General features: G+C 42.3%; 1 protein-coding gene across 31 annotated transcripts in view; it reads right to left on the bottom strand.

Moving 5' to 3' along the window:
- LOC137299590 (guanine nucleotide-binding protein G(I)/G(S)/G(O) subunit gamma-7) overlaps positions 1–26381 on the bottom strand; it is a 250750-nt gene that overhangs the window by 179518 nt on the left and 44851 nt on the right. For 6 of the 31 annotated variants that reach the window (XR_010957932.1, XR_010957931.1, XM_067968446.1 and 3 more), the window contains exons 3-4: positions 24502–24657; positions 23054–23224 (exon numbers count right to left, since the gene is read on the bottom strand). The exons of 20 other annotated variants lie outside the window; for them this stretch is intronic. Coding sequence is in view for 4 of the 11 variants with exons in the window: in XM_067968446.1 (XP_067824547.1) it covers positions 23054–23224; positions 24502–24510 (180 nt within the window). In the remaining 7 variants the exon portion in view is untranslated. The remainder of the gene's footprint in view (positions 1–23053; positions 23225–24501; positions 24658–26381) is intronic. 5 more of the 31 variants (XR_010957935.1, XR_010957939.1, XR_010957938.1 and 2 more) reach the window with 1 other exon arrangement.

Genomic DNA, 26381 nt, shown 5'->3' with positions numbered 1-26381 from the left:
ACTACATTTGCTGCCAACTGATTCCCCTGGTGGAGCTGATGAAGGTCACCTTTTGAGGTGGTTCTTCTCTCTTCTGGTGGCAGCGATGTAATACAAGTGCATAAATCTAGGATGATTTGCATGTCAATGGGCCAGATAATAGGAGGGAGGCAGGTTGGCAGCGGGCGGACTGCGCAGCCGCATCATAGGTTGTCAGCTGGAGGAGCCCTATTTAAAGGGGCAGTCCTCCACTGACTGATGCTGCAGAAAATATGCAAAATTACAGCATGGAGCAGCCCAGGGGAAAGGCTGCTCCCAGGTTTAATGATGACTCACTCCAGGTCTTACTGGATGGGGCGAGGAGTAGGGGGAGGACAGAGATCTTCTCCCCGGCAGATAGGTGGAAGTGGCCTGCCTCTGCCACCAGGGAGGCCTAGCTTGAGGTGGCAGAGGAGGTCACCTGCACCACCAACATATCGCGCACCTGCAGAGTGCAGGAGGTGCTTCAATGACCTAAGTAGGTCAGCCGAAGTGAGTACACTTACTCATTCCCCTACACTCAGTCTGCCACATCACCGCCCCCACCCCACATCTCCTTCTGCACTGCCAACACTACGCTATCACATCACTCCTCACACCCACTCAAAGCTCATCCTCACTTACCTACCTCGCCAGTACTCATCCCACCACTGCCACTCAACCCAACCCTCATACAATCTCATGGCTCTCATATACTCGCCCTCCAATGCATCTCTTTCACAGTCAGCCTCACTCAACCTGCCACTACCTGTGCTGCAGCCACAGAGCATACATCACATATGTGCAGTAGGAAGCGTAAGGCAAACGTGTCGTGAGCATTAAGAGAATGCACAAGGGTGTTTGAGGGTTTGTATGTTTTTTTGTTAAAAACTTATATTTGATTTCTGATCAACTCACATTACATATTATATTGTCATCACTACTGCCACATCTTTGCAAATCTTTTCTGGTTTGTGCAATAACGCCCTTTCCTGAGGATCACTATGAAGACCCACAACTGATGCCACTCATTGTGTCACTGCAGAGTGGGTGTAGGTGTATTTGCAGGGCTCTTTTGTGCAGATGACAGGGACGTCGGCGATGTCCCCGGTGGCACCCTGGAAGGATGCGAAGGAGAAATTGTTGAGGGCAGTGGTGACTGACAGCGACAGGTAAGAAGATGGTGCTCGAGCCAGCCGGGAGCAGCTCGGTATGAAGGAGGCTGCAGATGTGCACGACTACATGTCGAGTGACACTGAGCATCAGAGGAGGTCATGACGGCAGCTACGGCGACCCCCATCCGGAAGATGTACGTTTGAGGGGGTCCGCAAGGTAGGTAAAATGTGTCTGCACACCAAGTTTGTGGATTTTATTGTTAGGAGGAGGGTGGTGGAGGCCAAACTTTGTCCAAAGTGAGGGTCTCCCACCCCTGTCAAATGGACCTTTGCAGCTGCCACAGGCTGATAGCTGCAACACGTCCATTTCAACTGGGAGTGTTTCTCCCAGTATGGGAAACAGTCTCAGTTGAGTTGAAAATCTCACCCCTCCTAAAATATCATGTCAATCAGGTCTGCTAATGACCTGAAGTATCTACTTAATTAGTTTAAGTGGCATCCTAATGGCTTTAATTGCCGGCGGGAGTCCCGCATGCGGGGGCTGCGCGCGCATGTAAGCGCGTCACTGGCAAACCCGGAAGTGGGCGGGTCTGAATCCCCGATTTTCAGAGCCCTCCCCGCCACGAACCCACCGGCTCGGAGGTCCGAAAATCGAGCCCATTGTACTTGTAGATTATTCAAATTTTCTTCAATATGCAATTTGACATGATTTTCTGATTGGTATCTTGATGTCGGTGTTCACTAATTTATTTTAAATGGATTGATGCCTGTGTTAATATAACACCAATCAGAAAATCTAAGTCTCTGTGCTAATGAAGGGCTTAACGCAAAAATACTGAAGGGTGCATGATAAATCGAGGAAGCAGGAACTAAATGCTTGCTTTTGTTTCATACCCCTTTTAACAGAAGTGTTAAAACTCAGCAGAGACTAATTAATATAGACTATGGATGCAAACTTGTGGAATACATTTCCCTGAAGCCATGGCTGCATAACGTGACACCTGAAAATACAAAATAAAATTTTGCACCTCTGCAGTTCTTGTGCTAGATTTAAAAATGATTTGACCTGCTCTTTGCAGCACCCGACATTGGAATAACACAATAGGTTAAACACCGATGAAACACAGTTCAACTACACCCACTCACAATCCGACAAGTTTGCTGCTGCACACGTAATCCACAGTTAAATAGGGTGTCTGATGAGGGCTGCTCCAACAGCCGAGTGAGTAAATGCACCAAATTTACAAGCCTTACAGGCCCTAGGATTAATTACTGTACCTCAGTGCAACACAAGTTCAATGAGTTGGGGCATTATAACTGGTTACTGGATAACAAATCAGGAGAGGAAATCCTGCCAATTTATTTTTTCCTCCAGAACCTGGTGACAGTAACCCCTATTGGAAAGTGCTCATGTCAGGCAAGGACAAGATCGGGTTGGGCTGTGATGCCATCTATGATTGGAAAGCTTGACAAAACTCAAAAAATGGGCACTTGAGCGAAGCATTAGACAGTGCCCATCATGATTACTGCTTTGAGAGGGGAAGAGGGGAGAAATCCAGAAGGGGAGAAGGGTACTAATGACAATATTCCACTTAATGAGTGCAATTTTCATGGTACAAACCACAAAGGTGTACCGTCTCTTTTTTCGTACACAAGATCGTACACAATATGCAAAAACCTCCATTATGGTAAATATCATGTTTTTACGACAACTACCCTTAAAAAGGAATGTTCAAAATTTGCGAATGAATACTGGGAAAAATTGAACATGTATTCTTTTCATTTGTATTACCTGGCTACCAGACTAAATGCATTCTTGATCTGCACAACATTGAAATGACAAAGCAACCGTTAGCTTAGCAAGCCAAATAAAAGCTGCGTTTACTACGGTTTAAAAAAAATGAAACTATCTCTACTATAGGTTTCCCCACCTTCATTTTCCTGATTGATACTGTATTTACGAATCAGTGTGTCTGTGGGTAGTTTTTTTTGAAAAGGTTTCCGAACTGACATCAGTGAAGGCACCGTCACTCCACCTCCCATGACGAGCACGTTATGTAAATGAAATGACGCAGTCGCTGCATCAGATGCGGCCTTTAAGCAGAGGGAACCCGCCCACGCTGCTTCACACCACCTACACAATGAGGCGATGTTAATCAACCTACATCTAAGCTCTAGTTCTACTGGCACATGGTGTATAGTAGCTGGCTGGTGTATAGCCCAAGTGAAAAGACAGCAGTGAATCACACCAACACTCATCACATACAATGATACATCAAGCCTTTGCACAGGAAAGGTTAAGGTCTGGGGTTTCTTTAGTACATTTCTTTACAGAAAAGCAGATTCACATACGCGTCAGATGATGATGCAGGGGAAGCATGGAGGCTGCACTGTGATGATTATTAACCCTCTGAGGGATGCAATAGTTTTCTTAGACATGCAAAGATATTTGATTTAAAACATTCTGCAGAGGAAACTGGTGTAGTGCAAACAAAGGATGCTCTAGGTGCTGTTAGTTTAATTTAAATTAAACAGTAAATTTACCACAAATCATTAGTACAAATATCATTTTTTCCCCTTTGTTCTCCTCTCATACCTCTCCCCCTGTAAAGCATCAATAATAAATTAGGATATGGTTCTACTGGCAATGATAGTACTCAAATGCACATTCTTCATGCATCAGTTTGTACAGCGAACAGCAGATTATATGGCCAAAGGCCACCACAATCAAACGCAATCAACATTTTATCCCAATTTGGGCACAATTGCCCTCTCCTGTCTGGCAACATTCAGGTCAATTGTAGTGCCCCACTGCCACCCTGAAATCAGCTGACTCAGTACAGATCAGGGATTAAATCCAGGATTTTCCTGGTCTGTATGATTATCTGATGCAAGTAAGTCAGCGCGTTTATTCACTTAGTGAGAGTTCTTGAAGATGTCAATGCCCTCAAAACATTCCACGTCTATGCTGAGTTTGCTAATTGATAGAGTGACACTCGGTCCTACAATTAGCTTCAGGAGTCGTGGACAAGGGAGGGAAAAATGAACCATTTTAGTCATCACTATCCCTTCTATAAACTGTGCCAATATGACACCAGGTAAAAACCTAGTCAGGCTGTAATGTCCCCCAAGGTCGAACAGACCGAAAACATTCACTGTCTATTTAGGCCAACCCATGAAGACTGAATATTTGAGTGAGTTTTCAGAGTGTGCCTAGGACCTGAATCCCAGCAAATAAAATTTTAGAAAAAAAAATATACATTTTCAAAAGCAGTTAGTGACACTGTACTTTGTTTTAAACTGACATTTAACCAGCCAGAGGCACATTTACAACCAATGACAATTAACCTTTCAATGGAGCAAAAAGTGAACAAACCAACATCCTGAATCCCAAAATGGCATTTTGGAACATTTTAGAAAATGTTCCAAAATGCCATTTGTGGTAAATTTTAATTTACTGGTTCTTAGTCTAACATTTTCTAAAATTGCAAATGTTGCACACTTATACTCCATTTATACAGTCTCCTAATGGGAGGGGGTACAGGATGATTCTCCTTTGCACCAATCCCATCTGATGATTTTTACAGAGCACAAATGATCATAGCTTTGCTAGGATTCCTCTTTAATGAAGAGACCAATCACAATTAAGTACTACACAGCAGGCAGTCTAAAGAGGATCCCTTTGCTTATGTATTGTCTGTGTGTCTGCTTCTCTGAAATGGTTAAATGCAAGACTAATGGTGCACTTCAGTTTTCCTTAATGTCCCATCATCTACCTTACTGGAGTCATGAAAGATTGAACGGGGACACACTTCCTGGCAGTCCTTTTTAGTCCCGCTCACAATTAGACTCTGGTATCTGCCTACAATTTCCCTTAAAAATACATTCTGGTATGCTCGGTAATGATCTGACCATAATCACCAGAATAAATACTTTCATTCCCAAAATCCAATCTCTACTCAAAACGCTTCATAAAAACAAATTGGTTTGAGGTTGAATTAAAAAGGTCAATGAAAAATTAAACATCCATGAAGTAGAAGGACACAGGATAATTGCAGCAATTACCCCCAAGCAAGATTCTGTTGATGAAACCAGAGGCAGGGCCAGGGGGGAAAAAAAGATTTTTTTAAAAATTGGCTGAGTTGGCTACTTTTGCAGAAATCCTGGTAGTCAGCTCAAGCTCATGAACAATATTGCAAGAGGTCACATCTTAAAATATCCCTTATAATATGTTGCATTTTATTAATGAGTAACAGTAGCAAAAAACAAACAAAAATGGATAGTGCAGGATTTGGTTTCCTAATCAACTGTTATAATTGATACTTTTCCCCCTCAAGCCATGACATTAAGCTCAATACCAAAGGAAACACCTACAACATGCAGCGCGCATGCCCAAACAAGGAGGTTCCCACTCCACAGACCCGCCTCTGCTGCCCACAAGGCAATCCCCACCACAACGTTTCGTCAGCATGTTCCAACCACGCAGTTTTACTGTTCCATTGCTCGTTTAGCCTGATCAACCAGTCAAGAGAATTCCAGCTACCAAACTGAGCATTTTGTGTCCATTAACAATATAAATGCTGGAAATAAAATAATGAAGTTGCTATGCCAGAGCTCATTTTAAAAACCAAAGAAAAATGTAATTGTAAGCACAATTTTCTATCCAACTTTCTCCCTTCCGAAAGTGCTGACTGAATTTAGGGTATAGTCCCACAGGCATCAGCAACCCTCCAGTACCTTGTCCAAGTAGCCATTCTTCATGTTACAGCCTGAGTGAACATCGATGTGGAGACTGGGGTGGACAAATGTAAGGAGTCTTATAACACCAGGTTATAGTCCAACAGCTTTATTTGAAATCACAAGCTTGTGAATTCAAATAAAGCTGTTGGACTATAACCTGGTGTTGTAAGACTTCTTACATTAGTGAACATCAGTAGGCTTTTCTGTCATAGATGGCATCAAAGCGAAGACTAATTGTAGCACTCTTGGCTATGATCAGCTATGGCTCAACACAGACCAGGGACTGAACTTGAAATTTCCTGGTCAGTATAGCTCAGTTCCACACTGGTCAGTACATTTACCAATTGGTCCATCAGGGTAACTACAGTCATTATGCAGAATGTGATTTTTGTACATTTGTACAGTTGGGGATACTGAGAACAGTAGCAGATGCATCAGATAATCTGATAGTGACACTTCCTGTTTTTGCTATTATTAGCTTCTTTTACATAGCAGTTTGGAAGGTGTATGTTACTGTGCATCTGGTTCCAAAATAGCTGGTGTTGATTATAGTTTGCATTGCAACCATATTCCACTTAAAATAAACAATTTCTGGATTTTAAAAAAATTCATAGTTCCCAGGATGTTTTCTTCTTCTTCCTCTTCCTCCCCCTCCACCCCCCAAAAAAAAATCCTTTCCTGCCTTCCTGAAGGTGCCAACTCCTAGTAGGATACAGTTTCACAGCCGTTAGTCTTCTGGTACCATGCTCAAGTAGACATTCCTCTCGTGAGCCTAGATAAGTGAATGTCAGCAGGCTTTTTAAATCATGGCGAGGGGGTGTACTGATGTAAATTTACAGCCAAGCCTTATCCGGTTCTCACCTGACCTCCTTACATGAGCACTTTTCAGCAAGTCAGTGATTAGTGAATTGGCAACCTAAGCTGCTCCCGAGCTCATGGCACAGAAACAAATTGTAGTCCCCTGACTGCTGTCTCAGCTGAGATTAGCTACCTCAGCATAGACTAGGAATCAAATCTGAATAGTTTAGTGTTCAGCTGGGCAGTGCTTCTACTTTATGTCCTCTTTCAATGAAATTGCCAACTTATTACTAACAATGGGCCATTCTAGGCTAAGATTGAACTGACCAAATTAATTTCACTTATCAGGATTTTTAGTCAAAAACTATTGTTTACCTGTCAATCTTTTATGTTTCAAAATATACTTTATTTCATAAAATTTAAAAGATCAGTTCAACATAAAAGGCTACAATTCCAAGCAATGCAGTTCAAACCATTACACACTATGATCCCATTATTACAATTCAAAACAGTACATATCTTCTAATACATTCTGTACAATACAAAGTGGGGTGGCCTTTCCCCATAAAGCCTTTGCTTAGGCCGCACCTCGCTTCAGTGCGTCCTGCAGCACGTGCCCCTGGACCTTGACACTATTGCCGACTGGCACGGTCAGTGGACAGCTCCTTCAGCTGGAAAACCAACAGGTGTCAGGCAGACCAAAGGGTTCTTTGACACGGACTTTTAATATTGCAAATTTTAATATATTTGAAAATAAACTTTAATTCATAAAATTTAAAAATAGAGTTCAACGTAAAAGGACAATTCCAAGCATGACAGGAATTTCAAGTCCCTACGTGTAGAAACTTGGGTGGGGGGGGGGGGGGGGGTCGAATGGGGAGAAAGTGAGGTTGATCTTTTCAGTGATGTTTACAGTTGTTCATTCATGTATAGTTGACTACGAATTTGCATTATGGAAAATCAGAGCAATTATAAAAGAATACATACTTGGATTAAAAATCCAATTGACCTTGCACAAATATCAGTTGGGATTCTGGTCTTCAGGATTATGTAAATTGCTGTTCTTCATGAATGTCCTGAAGTGTACATTTCCCAGCAGGAGTCACTGGATAGCAATCAACAGCCGGAAGCTTAGCAGATTTCTCCCCTCCCTTCAGAGGTCAAATGTGGAGTACCAACTCCTGCTCCAGCTAACTCAGCATGGTACGGGAATAGAATCTAGGACCTTTTGTGCTACAGTTCAGTACCACATTAAAGAAGTGCATTTACCCACAAAGCCAAATTATTAAAACAATGTTTTAAATTAAAAATCACTTGCAATCTTGCCCCTCCCCAACTAGTGTGGTCTAGTGTGTAAAGACACCATATGGTGTAGAACTAAATCACATGTCCCAGAAGGTCCCAGGTTTGATTACCATGCTGACTTAGTTTATCTCAGCCAATGTAACAATTGAGTGCGACAACTACCTCTACAATTGGGTTACAATAACTTGCATTTATGTAGCGCTTTTAGTGTAGTAAAACGTCGCAAGGCGCTTCACAGGAACATTAATAAAATTTGACACGAGCCACATGGTCAAAGCGGTAGGTTTTAAGGAGCGTTTTAAAGGAGGCGAGGTAGAGAGGCAAAGGGGTTTAGGGAGGGAATTCCAAATCTTAGGGCCTAGGCAGCTGAAGGCACGGCCGCGAATGGTGGAGCGATTAAAATCAGGGATGCGCAAGAGGCCAGAATTGGAGGAAGGCAGAGATCGGAGGGTTGTAAGGCTGGAGGCAGTAACCGTGATAGGGAGGGGCGAAGCCATGGAGGCATCTGAAAACAAGGATGAGGGGAAAAGAAAAAAATAGCAATTTGGAGCAGGAACGCTGCTATCTAGGGATTTCTACTAGAAAGTGCATGCATGGATGTCAGGTGAGAATATGATCGGGCTCAGATGTGATACCCTCTACCAAGTCTCTGTCCGAGTTTACATAAGAAAATAGAGAAAAAAATAAACTCCTTTTTACCATCTTCTGACCTGCCCACAGCACTTGGGTCATATTCTGTCAAAAACATTTCCTTGGAATGCGACTGAGCACGTCTCTTTTCAGGTTAATTGTAATTTCTAAAGACACTAGGCAAACAGGCAAGACGACAACTAGAAATACTGAGAGGCTCCAGGAAACAATGAGTGGACTATCATTGTGTATCACAATACAGTTGATGGGAGGGCTGTGTTGGGAGGGGGCAACCATATACAGTACACAACAAAAAACTGAATTGTGGAAAATCTGTCTCAGGAGGTTGTGGCTCACTTAGGTTGCATTTATATTGGTGCTGATTTAATCTGAATTTGAGGAGACTGAAAAACTGGGTGTACACGTCTACTGCTGGGAGGAGCCAGGTACAGCAGTCTAAACCTGAGAACCTGGCTCAGTGTGCTAGAAACTGAATGAAAACAAGGCCAATATAAATGCAACTAGGAAATTGAGTTTCTGGAACCATGTTTCAAGATTAAATGCAAATACAGGTCAACTGCAAACTTGATAATGCTGTTTGGCTGCAAGACAACACACCCATTACATGTACTGATTGCTATCCTAGATAAGTCATGGTCTGGCTCTCCTGTCCCCCATATGTAATTCTGAATACAGAGCATCAGTTTCCACAGCACTCTGCGGATGATGCAATTGGTCAATTATATTTTGTAATTACTACTGAAAACAGCATTTCTACAAAGTTTTATTTAACTAAGTCCACTTTCAAAAATATTGTACATATATTCTCAGCATGGCTTCAAAAAGGGGTAACTCAGTTAACATCTTGTTAAAAAAAAATCTCAATGCAGTAGTCATTACAACTGTTCTGATCTGAAACAGTGTGTTGCTGTTGAGAAGAATCAGACTAAAGACATAGCACAGTGATGGGGAAGATTCACTGGAACTGCAGCTGTTGAACATTCTGTTATGGACTGTGTGACACTCAAACTGGAGCAATGGGTTCAAAATGACAAGAATATTTTAAAATGCAAACAGTGAAGTTGTAAACCGTATGATTTACTACCATCACTAAGCATGATATGCTGAAACAGCCTTATTTTACATATTATTGGCAATTTAGATGCTCAGGGCCAAAAACAACCAGAACAACTGAATATGATGAGCTTGCTCCCTGGGAGTGACACTTCTTTTTTAAATAAAAAAAGTTTCCAACACTCAATGATGCTGCTGCTTTCAAACTTTTCAGTGCACTAATAGAACTGTTTGAGTTCATTGGTAGGCTAGCTTTTAATAACTGGTGCTATGATTATTCAGAATCCTGATTACAAATGTTACACCCTTATTCAAAAAAGGGTGTAAGGATAAACCCAGCAACTAAAGGCCGGTCAGTTTAACCTTGGTGGTCGGGAAGCTTTTAGAAATGATAATCCAGGACAAAATTATTGTCACTTGGACAAATGTGGATTAATAAAGGAATGCCAGCATGGTTTTGTTAAAGGCAAATCATGTTTATATAACTTGACTGAATTTTTTGATGAGGTAACAGAGGGTTGATGAGGGCAATGCAGTTGATGTTATGCATATGGACTGTCAAAAGCCGACTGATAGTGCCACATGATGGGCTTCAATTTTGTTGACAAGCCTATGGAATAAAAGGGGCAGTGGTAGCATGGATACAAAATTGGCTAAATGACAGGAAACAGAGTTGTGGTGGTGAACGGTTGTTTCTCGGACCGGATGAAAGGTATACAATGGTGCTCCCCAGGGGTTGGTACTAGGACCACTGCTTTTTTTGATATATTAATGACTTGGACTTGGGTGTACAGGGCACAATTTCAAAATTTCCAGATGACACAAAACTTGGAAGTGTAGTAAACAGTGAAGAGGACAGACGGACTGGTGGAATGGGTGGACACATGACAGATGAAATTTAATGCAGAGAAGTGTGAAGTGATACATTTTAGCAGGAAGATTGAGAGGCAATATAAACTAAAGGGTACAATTCTAAAGGGGGTGCAGGAACAGAGGCCTGGGGTATATGTGCACAAATCTTTGAAGGTGGCAGGACAGGTTGAGAAAGTGGTTAAAAAAACACACGGGACCCTGGGTTTTATAAATAGAGGCATAGAGTACAAAAGCAAGGAAGTTATGTTGAACCTTTATAAAACACTGGTTTGGCCACAACTGTAGTATTGTGTCCAATTCTAGACTCTGCACTTTAGGAAGGATGTGAAGGCCATAGGAAGGGTGCAGAAAAAAATTTACTAGAATGGACCCAAGGATGAGGGACTTCAGTTATGTGGCTAGACTGGAGTTGTTCTCCTTAGAGCAGAGAAGGTCGAGAGGAGATTTGATAGAAGCGTTCAAAAATCATTAAGGGTTTAGATAAAGTAAATAAAGAGAAACTGTTCCCATTGGCAGAAGGGTCGCGAACCAGAGGACACAGATTTATGGTGATTGGCAAAAAAGCCAAAGGCGACATGAGGAAAAACTTTACGCAGCGAGTAGTTATGATCTGGAATGCGCTGCCTGAAAGGGTGGTGGAAGCAGATTCAATCACTGCTTTCAAAAAAGAATTGGATAAATAATTGAAGGGAAAAAAATTTGCAGGGCTACGGGGAAAGAGCAGAGGGATGCGATTAATGGATTGCTCTTACAAAGAGCCAGCATTTGATTGACCAAATGACGGCCTCCTGTGCTGTAACCATTCTATGATTCTAAAATAATATTGCTTAGATTATGCCAAATATGAATTTAGCGGTATTGCCCTCAAAAAAGGATAACATGTATTTTCAACATTGCTGTTTGTGGGAGCTTACTGTGTGCAAATTGGCTGCCGTGTTTCCCACATTACAATAGTGACTGCACTTCAAAAATATTTCATTGTCTGTAAAGCATTTTGGGACATCCTGAAACATGCTACATGAATGCAAGTTCTTTCTTCCTTTGCCCTGTTTCAGTTGTTCCATTTGTTACAAGTAAAACCCATTCTGAGGTGCAGCTTGTTTAATGCCATCAATTTGGTTCACATAAAATGGTTTGGACAAATTGGATTCAAGTGCGCTTTTCTGCCAATGTACAGAATTTAAGCACAAGGGGCCATATTTACGAAAGAACGAACTTGCATCTATATAGCACCTTTCAGGAACACTCAAACTGCTTCACGACCAATGAAGCACTTTTGAATTGTAGCCACTATTGTAAAGTAGGAATCGCAACAGCCAATATGCACAAAGCACCTACTGCCACCATTATGGTGGCAGTAGCACATTCTGGCATTGCCACCAACAGGATGTGGGAGGAAAATACTCACCCAACCCTTTGTCTGGAATGTGTAATTTGATCCAGTGATTTTCAGGCACGCCTGCCGAGTTCAGGGCACGCACAGCACCAGTGCCGCCGAGTTCACAGTGCGCACAGCGCCAACGAGTTCACAGCGGAAGGTGTGAGGTCATGAAGGGATTCCAACATGAGAATGAGAATTTCAAAATCAAGGCATTGGTGGACCGGAAGCCAATGTAGGTCAAGAAGGACAGGGGCAATGGGTGAACAAGACGTGGTGAGTTAGGATATGCACAGCAGAGTTTTGAATTAGCTCCAGTACCCCTTACCCAAGTGCCCATTCTTCGTATTCAAGTCTAGGCAGGCACAGAGGTCTTTGTAGCCAATCCCCTCAGCCAATGCCCACACACATGCACTTTCCACCTCCTGTCACTGGATGGCGATCAGGAACAGGAAGCCAAGCTAGTAATTCCCTCTTCCTCCTCTTCCCCCCCGCCCCCCCACCCCCTCCTTCTACCTCCATGGCAAATACTGAGGTCAATAGTAGCTTCCAACTACTTGATCAGAGCTGAAGGAACTTACTAGACTTATGTCTTTTAAAAAAATGGGTAATGGAGAAAATAATGAGACTGAAGACTGACAAATCTCCAGGACCTGATATATCCTGGGGTGGAAATTAAGAATCTAGAACAAGGGAGACATAAGCTTAAAATTAGAGCTAGGCCATTGAGGGATGATGTCAGGAAGCACTTCTTCACACAAAGGGGAATGGAAATCTGGAACACACTCCCCCAGAAAAGCTGTTGACGCAGGGGGTCAGTCGAAAATTTAAAAACTGAGACTGATCGATTTTTGTTGGGTAAGGGTATTAAGGGTTAAAAGAACCAGGGTGGGTAGATGGAGTTAAGATAAAGATCAGCAGTGATCTGATTGAATGGCGGAACAGGCTCGAGGGGCTGAATAGCCTCCTCCTGTCGCTAATTTAGCACAGACCAAGGACTGAACTTGCTCATTATGGTTCAGTATCACAGCGAGTTGTGCCGAGTGTGCGAGGGGCACTGACTGTTGTGTAGGCAAATGTGGCAGCCATTTTGGATGCAGCAAGATCCCACAGTCAATGACCAGCTGATATATTGTTTTTTGTTTAAGGTTGTGGGAGGAATGTCGGCTAGGACACTGGGAGAGCTGACCTTCGAATAGCACTATAGGGACCTTCAACATCCACCTGAACAGGTAGACATGCCTTGTTTAACAAAAAAAAAACAAAATGGAGGAAATCCACAGCAGGTGCACCAACAAGCAAGAGAGAGGAGAGAGACAGGTTAATGTGATGACGTGTCCCAACACAAATCTAGCTTTTTTCACTCCCACACTGACAGACCTGCATCATGATTAACATCTGAAGTACCTCCCATCAGCGTTTTTTTTCCTAACTGTTTAGGATTCAGTTTAAGGTAGAGTCTGATTTGCACCCCATTTCCCCTCCCTCACTCCAACCATTAACGTCCAATCATAAACGGCAGGCTTTTCCACCCCCCCCCGCCCCACCCTTTCTCCCGCTCCATCACCAATCTGGATTCTGTCCCCTTGCGGTGCTGTTTGAAGATGACTGCTTGCTCTGGCTGACTGACACTCACTAAGCAAATCTCTCAGTGATAGCACCTGACTGGCCTGCGACCTTCCCAAGAACCTCTCGTCAACACCTGTGGGACAAACTGACCAGACACCGGGTTAGACAAAGGAGATCGATCGGCAAATGCTACCAACAAAAAACAAGACTGTTTTTGCACATGGACAACTGCAAATTCAGTTAGCTGATCTCAGACAGAGGCTGCAGTAAGGAGCACTGCCATTGACCTTCAGCAGCCCTGGGTTAGGAAGAGGGAATAATCAGCGAGGGCTCCTACTCCTGATTATTATCTAGTGATTCCTGGGAGACAGTGTGCAAGCACAAGTGAGCCTGTCAAGTGTACGTGTCCATGGAGATCGAGCCAGGCACCTTCTAGTCCGTAAGACTGAGCGTTACACCAGATGGTGCATTTTGCCCTTTGTTCCGTTGGGGGAGGGGGGGGGGGCCTGTTCACTTTCTTTCAACAAAAAGGCTAATTTACTTGTCAACCTTGAATTTGACAGGTTCAAGCACATATGGATGCAACCACACATACAAATCGCCCATGCACGCCAACACAACTGCACATGCACACTTACACCATCATGCACGCACACACACAAACCCCAGTGCGTGAAGTTTCGTAAAGCTGGATTCCCAAACCAAAAGGCTGGCAAGCCCTCGGTGAGTTGAGGGGCCCCTGGGCTGAGTCACAAGATGGAAGGTCCATCTGTTATACCAGCACTGCTGGCCTGATCTGCACACAATAGGGTAAAACAGCGGCATGGTGCAGCAGCGAGCCAGATACACACAGATACGGGATGGGTCACAGTTTCAATGTAAACGCAATGATAACCACCTTGGATCTGGATGATCCCGACTAAAAAATGGTGGACTCTAATAATGACCAAATTCGGCAATAAAAGAGCACATCATTACACATGCTTTGCTGCATTATCTCCACGATTTGAGCCACCTTATCCATGTGCTTGCGTGCTGCAATCAGCCCTTGCAACATCAGCATCTTGTACTAGTTGAACATGTCCCCGTCTAGGCCTCCCATGACATCAACAGACTTTACGACTAGATAGATAAGAATGGAACCAGGCGAGCGCTGTCCCACCCAGCTGGATGACGGAGGAGATGTTGGAGGAGGATGGTGTGGTCAATAATGTCAAAGGCTGCAGACAGGTCGAGAAGAATGAGTAGTCTATGAGCTCCTCACATTTGTTGTTGGAAGTGAGAGTGGAGGTAGCAGGGGAGAGGGGTTTAAGACTACGGTTTTTAGTGGAGAAGAGAAGCCGTGGGTTATCTTTGCATTCCAGGATGATTCTGGAATAGTGAGCAGTTTTGGCAGAGGAAAGCAGTACTGAATAGTGCTTTATGTGGGCCAACCAGATCTGGCGATGAATGGCTAAACTAGTTGTCCACCATAAACGTTCAAGTCTGCATCCTTTGGACTTAAGGGAGCGGAGATAAGGGCCATGCCAGGAGAATCGACTAGGGTAAGCGAGAGTAATGGTTTTATTGGGGACAAGGGGATCAAAGATAGAGGTGAGGGTGTGACTGAGCAGATCAGTAGCTGCAGAAATGTCATGGTGAATGGAAGGCCAATGGCTAGACAATTGGGAATTTGAAAGTGCCATTGTAAGTGACTTGGGGAAGAATTTTTTTCCAGGGGCAAACACAGAAGGAAGTGGGATTGAGAGAGGGAAGGGGAACATGGGTGGAGAGGGATGCAAGGAAGTAATCAGAGATGGCCCGTCAAACTAAACACTGTGGGAAAGAGCTATGGTGACATGTGGAGCAGTGTGTGTGGGCCATGGATTGTTTTCCCACTTCTTCTGGGCTCCCCCTTCCCTAGTTGCCCCTGCTGCTTCCTTCCCCAGTTTCCACCCCCCCCCCCCCCCAGCTCCACCTCTTCCCATCCCCCTGCTACTCTCCTCCCCTCCAGTCTGCACTTTTAGTGAACGGCAGCTGGGTGACCTACAATGCGCACACACGGCCCAACAAACTCCGGGCCTGAGTGTGCATGAGCTAGTCCCTGACAATAGTCACAGTGCACAAACAGCAATGAAATAATTGAGCAGATCATATGTTTTATGTATTGGTTGAGGGATAAATGTTGACAAATTAATGACAAAAAAAATAGAAAATGCAGGAGGAACCTTTTTTTAAAAAAAAACTAAAAAAGTGCTAAGTATATGGAACAGATTACCAGCACAGGTGGTGGAACAGGAAACCTTAATTGGTTTCAAGAAGGAACAAGACAGGTTCTTGTGGAGAGACTAGAGAATCAGATTCTTCTCCTGAGAGCAGAGAAGGTTAAGGGGAGATTTAATAGGTGTTCAAAATTATGACAGGTTTTCATAGAGTGAATAAGGAAAAACTGTTTCCACTGGCAGGAAGGTCAGAGGACACAAATTTAAGGTAATTGGCAAAAGAACCAGCAAGGAGGAGGAGAATTTTTTTAAATATAAACACGAGTAGTTATGATCTAGAATGCACTGCCTGAAAGGGTGGTGGAAGCAGATTCAATAGTAACTTGCAAAAGGGAATTGGATATATACCTGAAAAGGAAAAAGTTACAGGGCCAGGGGGAAAGAGCAGGGTTGTGGTTCTAATTGGATAGCTCTATCAAAGTGCCAGCACAGGCACAATTGCCCGAATGGCCTCCTTCTGTGCCATATGAATCTACAAAAATGGGACTCGAGATTATTAGCAATGCATCAAGGGAATACTGTGGATAGGTTGACTACATGGACTGAAGGTCTCCTGCCTTAAACTGATACTGTACAGCTGTCTTATATTCACAAACAAGTTTGAAAACTTTCAAAACAGAGCATGTGTCACTCAAAGCACAGTTAGTATGTTATTAGATTAATTAGTCAGTCAAGCAATTCTAAGATTAAATTATAGTGATACATGAAAAGGATCAACAAATGCACAAAATAACACTCATTCATGCGTTGTTACTTAAAGTAGAGACCAGTCAGTGGACAATTAAAGCTGGGGGTTAAGGAGGTCAGGTTTTCTTTAATCAGTGCTGATGAAATGCAGCAACATGCACACACACACCCTCCTCTCTAACGTTTATGCTGCAACATTCTAATTACTCAAAATGCAGGAATTATTTGAAGGGCTCAAAAACAGGTCTATGCTTGTGACAGAAGTAGTCTGACAATACAAAGGCCATCTGCTTGACTTATATTTCTTGCAAATAATCAATAAAAATCAATTTCAAACAAATCACATCTTATTTGTGCATTAGGAGTCTTTCAATCAACAAATATATGGAGGCAAAATATGACTAAATAGGTGACAGAATTCCCAATGAGCTGAAACTGGTGTGAAACTTTATTGGGAGCACTTTAACTTGAAGTATCATCTTTTGGCTTGGTCCTATCAAAAATATTCCTAACTTTAAAAAAATTGGTAAATGACACACTCATTTCTAGAATGCCACTAAACAGTTTGTACAGTAATTTTAAAAAAAATGGAACTCAGCAACTTCAGTACTAAAAAAGGTTAATCCTGTAGGATCAATGCATAAAACCACTGCCTGGTGTGTTCACAGGTTTGACTCGTGACGTAATGAGTTAACAGATTTCAGCCGAGGCTGCAGTGGGGGTACCACAACTGGCTGCAACATCCTTCGGCTTTTGAGACGACAAGATTTAGCAGGATTCTATTGCTGGCTACCACTCCTACTTCTGTGAATATTGTACATGGGCAGGTTTGGGATCTGCTGTGATGGTCCTCAGTCAAATACCAATTTTCATTGTCCAGGTTCACACGTGAAAAATGCTGCATGCACACTGCTTTAAAACGTGATTTTTAAAAAATTCTCTCTTATGGAGTTATGCAGGATCTATGGAGGAATGTTGGCCAGGACACGGAGAACTCCTTGTTCATTTTGAATAGAGCCTTGGAATCTTTAACATGTCTGAATCAGCAGATGGGGCCTCCGTTGAATATGCCTCATCTAAAGAGCAGCACCTCCAAAACTGTAGCACTCCCCCAGTATTGCACCAAAGTGTCAGCCTAGATTATATGGGCTCAAATTGAGGAGTAGGCTTCAACCCACAACCTTCTCACTCAGCAGCGAGATGCTACCAATTTAGCCAACCTGACATTTGTGCTTTTTGAAAGAAAAAATTGGCACGTTAAGCGGAGTCCAAACCACCTGCGTGGTTTTGGTTAGGATCATCTCCCCAGTACAATGAACGTCACATGATAAAAAAAATTTACAAGGTTTCCACCTCCTCTCGACAGCGAGCAGGGGAGTAACAGATGCTTGGCTGTAGTGAAAATGCTTACGTACTGGACAACATTTCCCCGCCCACACTCTTACTGCATTACAGTCAGACCTCACCCGAACAGACATGCCCGACACACAGACCACCCCCACACAGAATGCAGAAGTGTGAAATGTAAGTGGCTGCATTTATCAAAGGCAAATGGTACAGTTGAAGGAACAGCTTCTAAAGGTTGTGTGTTTTTCCCCAATTTTCTCCCATCTCTCCTGAAGATCTTGTCTTTTTTGGTACAGTTTCACAGATACTTCACCTAAGTGCAAACTGCATGGGTAGAGAGATGGATAAAGAATAGACAGAAAGGGAAACTTTATTTAATGCCTGATCATCCTCAAGATGTCCCAAAACGGTTCATGACTGATGAATTAATTTTTTTTTGGTAGTACAGTCACTTATGTAGCCAAACGTGGGAGCTAATTTGCACGTAGCGGCCCCACAAACAGCAAATAAAATGAATGACCACCTCATCAGCTTTTGCTAATGTTGGTTGGGGGAGAAATGTTGACCAGGGCACCAGGAAAATTTCCCTGTTCTTTGATTATTGCCATGTGATTTTTTTTATGTCCACCTGAACAGTAAGGCAGGACCTTGATTTAACATCTCATCCGTAAGAGGGCAATTCAGACAATGCAAAACTCCCTCAGTACTGTGTTGAAATATTGAAAAAAAGCTGAAATCTACTCAGTTGAACAAAAAAAGTGTGCGCAATATGTTGCATATTATCGAGATTCCTTTGGGGTTCTGCCATGTTTGTGCAACTCCATATATAGGCATGTTCCAAGTATAGGGAACTGAAAAGCACTTCTGAAAATTTGACTATTGTTCTCTAGAATGAGGTGCAAATTACACTAATCATGCTGGTATGCAAAATCCCTATTGTACATTAGGAATGAGATGAGATTGTCATTTCCAGGTACAACTGGGCAAACAATGAGCACCTGTTTGTCAAAACACTATGGTTAGTTCTTCCTGCAGATATTGCAAAGTTATTGCTAGCACGGCTTAAGACCACTGCTTCTGCATTCGTTTTACTCAGACAATAGACAATAAACACTACCCAAATGATCAATACCATCAAAAAAAAAACTGGATGCTGGAAATTTGAAATGAAAACAGAAAATGCTCAGCAGGTCAAGCAGCATCTGTGGAGAAAGAAACAGAGTTAACGTTTCAGGTTGATGACCTGATGAGAGCGAGACAGCTTCACCAAACAGGAATAACTGCCTCGAATGCTTGGAAGAGCATTCATTTTGTGGTTTTGAATATATACGAAGCTATTTTGTAGTGTTGGACCTTGTCCAGCAGTTAAGCCTATGCACAACACAATATGATATCCAATCAGGATCTTTTTTCCCCCACATATTGCTAGGTGGGGGGGGGGGGGGGAAGACATATACAAGGCAGTATGATTCACATATCTGCTAACTCATCTCCCTTATACTAACAATGTGCTGTCACTGGCAGAAGTACCAGGCACCCACTGCAGACAGCATCAATATAAAAACACCGTTCGAATGGCAGACCAGCCAATTCTGTAAAAAAAATCCTAAAGTGCAGAGAGTTTGCAAAGATTGGGTAGGGGTTACGGTTTGGGCAGAAGGACTGAAGTAAAAATGGTACATAAGCACATAAATGCAGAATGCACTATTGCATGAGTGTACATATTACACCCCACAAACCCCAACAATTCAGCCCAAACAATTCTGTTCAATTTACACTTGTATTTCTTATTTCTCAATTTGAATTTTGTGGGCTTAGCAGCTTGGAAACTACTGTTCTTCGCACTGATTGGTGGATGCATCCTAAATCAGAACATCTAGGTATGTTGGTCTCTGCAGCTTGAGATATATACAAATTAGTGAGATTGATTTAAAATTTAAATGCAAACCACAGGCTCCATACTGTGTACTCAGTCTATGAAGGTAAAAAGCTTGAACACTCCTGCACTAGTGAACAGGTTTATTGATCAAAAGTTTGCAGAAACTAGTTTAGTCACAGTAGAATATGATTCTGTTTGCAGAGGTCATAGCGTGATTTTCAGTAGCTTTTAAGGCAGGCCACTGATTGGAACTTCAGTCTTAAAGGTGACCTAGCTTACAGGGAGGCTGGAGGAGAGGGTAGCATGCTAAAGCAAACTTCCTGTAAGGCCAAAACGGAGAAGCGTCTCGGGTAGCTGTAGAGAAGACCACAACAGTCCCACCCGCCATTAAAACGGCGCAAAGCAATCTTTAGGAATCTAAAAGGAGGAGGAAAAAAAAACAGGCTAAAGCGATTTATGGCTCAATACCACTGTGGGAATCTCTGCCAGGGCAGGAGAGAGTAACAAGCAGAAACTGCCCTTTAGGAAATCAAGTCCAGTCTGGATTACGTTCACATATTTCCAATTAACTTGTTGCAAAGTTGTCTGATAGAGGCATGAGACCAGGTCACCACAAACTCTCATTCTGGGAAAAGGATTGGCGAGAGTGCTGTGTCAGAGGGGTGATGGCATTGATTTTTTTTTTAAAATGTTAAAATCTACATTAAACATTCAAAGATGCTTTTGGAAACCACATTACATACACTTCAGTGAGTTAGTTAGAAACCAGGACTCTGAATTTCCCCACCTACTCACACAATCAATGGGTATTCAGTGGTCAGTTCAAATTATTATTTTTTTTTGAGGGTACTAAATTCTTGTAAAATGCAACATTTTGGGGTTTTGTGTGTTCTGTATATAATTGTCTCAACTTTCCTCTGAATTATTCCTTTATGCAAGGGTAAAAATCTCACCAGCCTGAAGTCTAGAACAATGTATTTTTAAGGTTATTATAACCTGATAATTTCAGAACCAAGAATTTACCCAGATGAAAAAGATACTTGGTAAATGATTCATATCATTGCAGGAGAAATGCAAGACCTTACTGTAATCTCAAGGGGTTTCACATTATGATTACCCTTTGTGACTGTGTGCATTCCTCTATGACTGTTTTCACAAGTCACCATCAGAAATTGAGAAAATAAAATATAACTTCTGAAATGTTCTCTCAAACTCAAGTTAAACCCAACAAATGTTAATTTTATTTGAGGAAAAGTAATTACAAAATCAAAGATTTTAAAGAACGTTGACAAATTCTTGGTGGGGGGTGGGTGGTGGGATTATCCAACTAGAATCTGGTTTGCAGCATAAAAAGGCCATTCAGCCCACTGTGTTTATACTGGCTCTTTGCTAAAGCAATCAAAAACTACTTCTACTGCCCTGCACTCTCCTCTGCTTCAAATATTCATTCAATTTTCTCATATAAGATGGTCACTGCCTCAACCAGTGTGTGGGCGCGTGCACGCACGCAAGAGAGAAAATGAGGAAAGAGGGCAAGAAGAGAATCTGTCTGGCTATAATTATAATTGCATATGGAGAGAATACATCCACCGATCCCATACAGCAGCGGATATTCTTCAACAACCTGCTGTGTAAAGAAATTTCTCCTAACCTCTCCGCTTACTCACAAGGATGAGAATTTTCAGAATAATTATTTTTAATCTGAATTGATTCTTTTGTTAAAAAATTGCTAAAAAATAACCCATATGGAAACCACAGTGCAATCGAGGGTCAGCATCTTGCTGGACACTCAATGGGCCACTAATAGAACTCTATGGAAGCAATACTACCTCAGAGCCAGGGAAGGGAGTGGGAGTTGCATCGGAGGACCTGATCCCAAACTTGTTGCACCTCCTCCAGGCTGAGGATGAAACAAAGTCATGAACTACCACTCACTGACCCATCTGGAAACTCAATGACAAACAATAAGTATGTGAAAGTATAGAAAAGAAGCACCTTCAGAAGGACATATTGGCCTTGGAGGGAGTGCAGCATAGGTTTACTAGAATGATACCCGGACTTCAGGATTAAGTTACGAGGAGAGATTACACAAATTGGGGTTGTATTCTCTGGAGTTTGGAAGGTTAAGGGGTGATCTGATCGAAGTTTATAAGATATTAAGGGGAACAGATAGAGTGGATAGAGAGAAACTATTTCCGCTGGTTGGGGATTCTAGGAGTAGGGGGCACAGTCTAAAAATTAGAGCCAGACCTTTCAGGAGCGAGATTAGAAAACATTTCTACACACAAAAGGTGGTAGAAGTTTGGAACTCTCTTCCGCAAACGGCAATTGATACTAGCTCAATTGCTAAATTTAAATCTGAGATAGATAGATAGCTTTTTGGCAATCAAAGGTATTAAGGGCTATGGGCCAAAGGCGGGTATATAGAGCTAGATCACAGATCAGCCATGATCTTATCAAATGGCAGAGCAGGCACGAGGGGCTGATTGGCATACTCCTGTTCCTATGTAATAATGAATTATTGCGTCAATCTTAGATCAGCTGGTAGCACTCTCGCCTCTGATTTAGGCTGAGCTCAAGGCCCAGTTCCAGGATTTGAGCACATAAGCTATTAGAACTAAGGGAATGCTGCACTGCTATAAGCGCTATCTTAAGATGTTAAATAGAAGCCCGATTCACCCACTCAGTGGGATGTAAAAAGATCCCAGCACACTATTCAAAGATGTGCAGGAAGTTCTCCCAGCGTCACGGCCAACATTCCTCCATCAACCAACACCAAAAAAAAATAATTAACTGGTCATTCATCTCATTTGCTTTTTATAATTAGCTGCTATGTTTGCATACATAACAATAATGTTAAGACTTAATCAGTAATTCACCGTTTATGAAGCATTTTGAGATGTCCTCCAGATATGCAAATACAAGTTTGTTCTTTCTACAGCCATTCCAACTTTCAAAATTTAATTTTAGTGGCATGCTACCACAGCCACATTACAGTTGCTAGCCAAAGCATTCAGACATCAGTAAATGCATATGGTGTTTAATTTTGTACACATGATTCCAAATTGTACAGATGCTTGGATTGGTCAATCATGGAAATTTAGGGACGTGTCTCCGCAAACTACATAAACTTTTGAGAGAAATGCTGGGATTATAAAACCCTGTGGACAATTTATACCATCCAGTTCTTAAGTGGATACCAAAGAAATCTGTTATGTATTACCTCACATTAGTGGTACTTAGGGTGAATCCAATGATGTACTATTTTATATTATGTATACAAAGATCACTGATTTACAGTAGGTGTTAGTAATATTTTGACAAATTCAATGATTCCATACAAATATGCTTAAACTGTAAATCAATGGCTTTGATTACAGTAGTTAATTTTATCTCTTACCTTTTGCAAAAGCCCAGGATACAGAAGATTGTAGAGATATTCCAGGTGGATAGGAGACAGATTGCAAGAACTGTGTGTAGCAATGCTGGGATAGTGGTCCTGTGGTCTGAGAGAACCAGGAAGGCGATGCAGTGCAAGAACTATGAGGGGTGGTCTTGCTGTTAGGAACACCTGAAAGGGGATACAGACAAAAAAGTGGAAGGGTTTTCAGGGAAAGGGAGAAGGTATGGCCGATTGGATTAACTGAGGATGGGAGTGGGGTGTAGGAGAGTTAAATTCCCTTTACTTTCCATTGACCTGGGGAAATCCACATTAATTAAAATAGAAATAGATGATCCTGACTGTGTATGTTATATAATAGAGATTTACCTATCAGTAAGCAGAAACAGATGAGGAAAGGTGAAACTGCTATCACCTACTTCCACCTCTAACATTGCCAGTCTCTGCCCCTGCCTCAGCTCAACTGCTGCTGAAACCCTCATCTGTGCCTTAGTTACCTCTGAACTCGACTATTCCATTGCTCTCCTGGCTGGCCTCCCACCATACAACTCCGTAAACTTGAGCTCATCCAAAACTCTGCTGCCATATCCTAACGCACACCAAGTCCTGTTCACCTATCACCCCTGTGCTCACTGACCTACAATGGCTCCCAGTCCGGCACCGCCTCGCTTTTAAAATTCTCATCCTCGTTTTCAATTCCCTCCATGGCCTCACCCCTCCCTATCTCTAACCTCCCCCAGCTCTACAACCCTCCGAGATCTTTGCGCTCCTCCAATTCTGGCCTCTTGCGCATCCCCAATTTTCTTCATACCACTATTGGTGGCCATGCCTTCAGCTACCTAGGCCCTATGCACTGGCATTCCCTCCCTAAACCTCTCCTTCCTCCTTAAAACCGACTTCTCATGTCCTAATATCTCCTTATACGGCTCAGTGTCAAATTTTGTTTGATAATGCTCCTGTGAAGTGCCTCGGGACATTTTACTACATTAAAGGTGCTTTAATATGTTGCTATGGGAGACAATAGTGGAGAGGCAGCAGACAGCAAGGGGACTACCTTGGAGACCAAGCTTTGAACTCTGAGGTAGGTAAAATGAATAGATAAATTTAACTTTACTGTCGTAGTATTACCATCACACTTTTCAGTCAAGTGTTACAAGTGCAATTACTACCCTTGCAGAAAGTACATGCTATACTCAAGATTTTCAAATATATATCTAAAATTTACTCTGAACATCAGACAGACCATTCCTGTTCTACATTAGAAAGACAATATTAACAATGCTCTCTATAAGCTATACCCTCAGTCCTACAAACCTGCTTCAACAATGCTACAATAGGAACTTTTACATTGCAAAAAGTACAGCTAACGACAAAAAGTACAGCTAACAACAAATGGAAATTTTCTCTCACTATAGCCTAAATTTGGAAATATAGCTGGGCTGACTTACGTTGTTCATTGGCAGCACAGGTCGACTTTTTCATGGGTCTTGTCAAGTGCCACCAGATTCATAAACTCTGCCTCTGCCCAGTTTATGGCATGGGTGAAAGAATCAATGGGGAGGTCAGCCTCCGGAAGCCAGTAAAGCACCACTCTCCTGACAATGCTGCAACAATATAGAAGCACCTTAAAAAGTGGCTGCTAGAAAACACTCAAAAATGAAGCCGCATGTGACTGAGACTCCAATTATTTCACTCACTGAATAGAAGCATCTAGCAGCCCCCCCCCCCCCCACCACCACCCCCGACCCCCAGTTCTTCACCTCTCCATTATGGCACAATGGAGACTGAAATCACTGCAAGCAATGAATAATGGATGAGTGCATCGCCTGCTGCTCAGTGGTACCGCTCCATGTTGCATGACTGTGCTAAACTTTTCATTTCCAAAAGTTCATTAATGAAACAATTCAGACATTACTGAAATATTCAATTAATGTTCTATTCAACTTACTGAAACTGTGAAATGGTGTTTTATTACAATGGGATGTTCATTTCTAACATTTTGTTCGGTATATGCCTTCAAATGAGCAAAATAAATATCACTATCCCAATGGGTTAGCTGGTTAAGGCGGTAATTACTTGTGTCATATATAGACTAGCAAGGTCACAGGTTTGATCTTTGATCTGTTTAAGTTAGCTGATCTCAGCTGCCGAGGAAGTAGAATCACCAAAATTGACCTCCACTCCCAGGTTAGGAAGGAGATTAAAACGGGAATCCTGACCAGCGACCTTCAATAGAAATGCCACTTGTGTGGGCATCAGGTGAGATTGGATTCCGCTCTGATCGAACAGCCTGCCAACTGTTAACACAGGAAGTTTACACATTAATAATGGCCATTTAGCTGAGGTACTGGAGGGCACCCAGAAGCCAGGAATAGTCAGGGAAGGAGGCGAGGAGGAAGAAATAAAAAGGGTTAAAGTTTTATTAATCTTAATGGAGGGAACCAGAATGAGAAATTCCAGGCATGAACAAACAGGTTTTTATCATATGCAAATGAGGTTAAATCAATGAAGGAGATTTATTTCTTTAGGTAATTTCTTCAAACACATCATTTTAAAACAGTTTTTCCAATTAATTGCATACACTGACACCTTATGCAACTGTTTAGACTAAATGAAACAAGAATTCAGTGATTGTTTTGGCGGCAGTGGAGGGCGGGAAGGGAGGGCGAAGGATTGGTTAAAAGGGCGCTGAAGTGCAGACAGCTATAAACAACAGCCTTGCGTTACTGTTGGCAAATGTATAACTGTACTTTCTTCCTCTAGTGTGGCAGTTTCTCTATTGCTCGGCCATACCTCACCTGCAGCAGATCACGTGCTCTGAAGAGTCTCTCTTCTTGGGTTACTGGGTCAAGGTCTGAGAAAGCTTTTAATTCTGTACAAGGCTGGCTCAAGCTGCCTCCTACTAACCACAGTATCAAGGTCTCAAACACTGATACTGTACTATACTGCAAATCAACTCAAGTTAATTTCTTTGTGTAGAAAGGTCACAGTTGGCTCAGCCTACTTCCCACAGATAAGGATCTGGATTAATGTTGCTAGCCCAGCCAACTGTACTTATCAACTCAACATACCTAATTACTACAAACCACACATACACACAAATAAACTGCCCTCCAAAGTTCAGCAAGCTGATTTCACTCCATCTCTTACAGCCCAGCTCCTTCAGGGAGTTATGAGATTTTACTTCCTTCTCTCTCTCCAATGTATCAAGTCCACAAAGTCCGATGAACAACAGAAAAAATAAAATGTAGAATAAGGTGATTTGCAAAAGTAGGATGTACTTGCAGTGTGCAAATTGGCTGCCACACTACAACAGTGTCTACACTTC

Source organism: Heptranchias perlo, chromosome 29 (assembly GCF_035084215.1).
Source record: "Heptranchias perlo isolate sHepPer1 chromosome 29, sHepPer1.hap1, whole genome shotgun sequence".
NCBI lineage: Eukaryota > Metazoa > Chordata > Chondrichthyes > Hexanchiformes > Hexanchidae > Heptranchias > Heptranchias perlo.
Note: the sequence above shows the minus strand (reverse complement) of the source record. Positions and strands in the feature narration are given on the sequence as shown.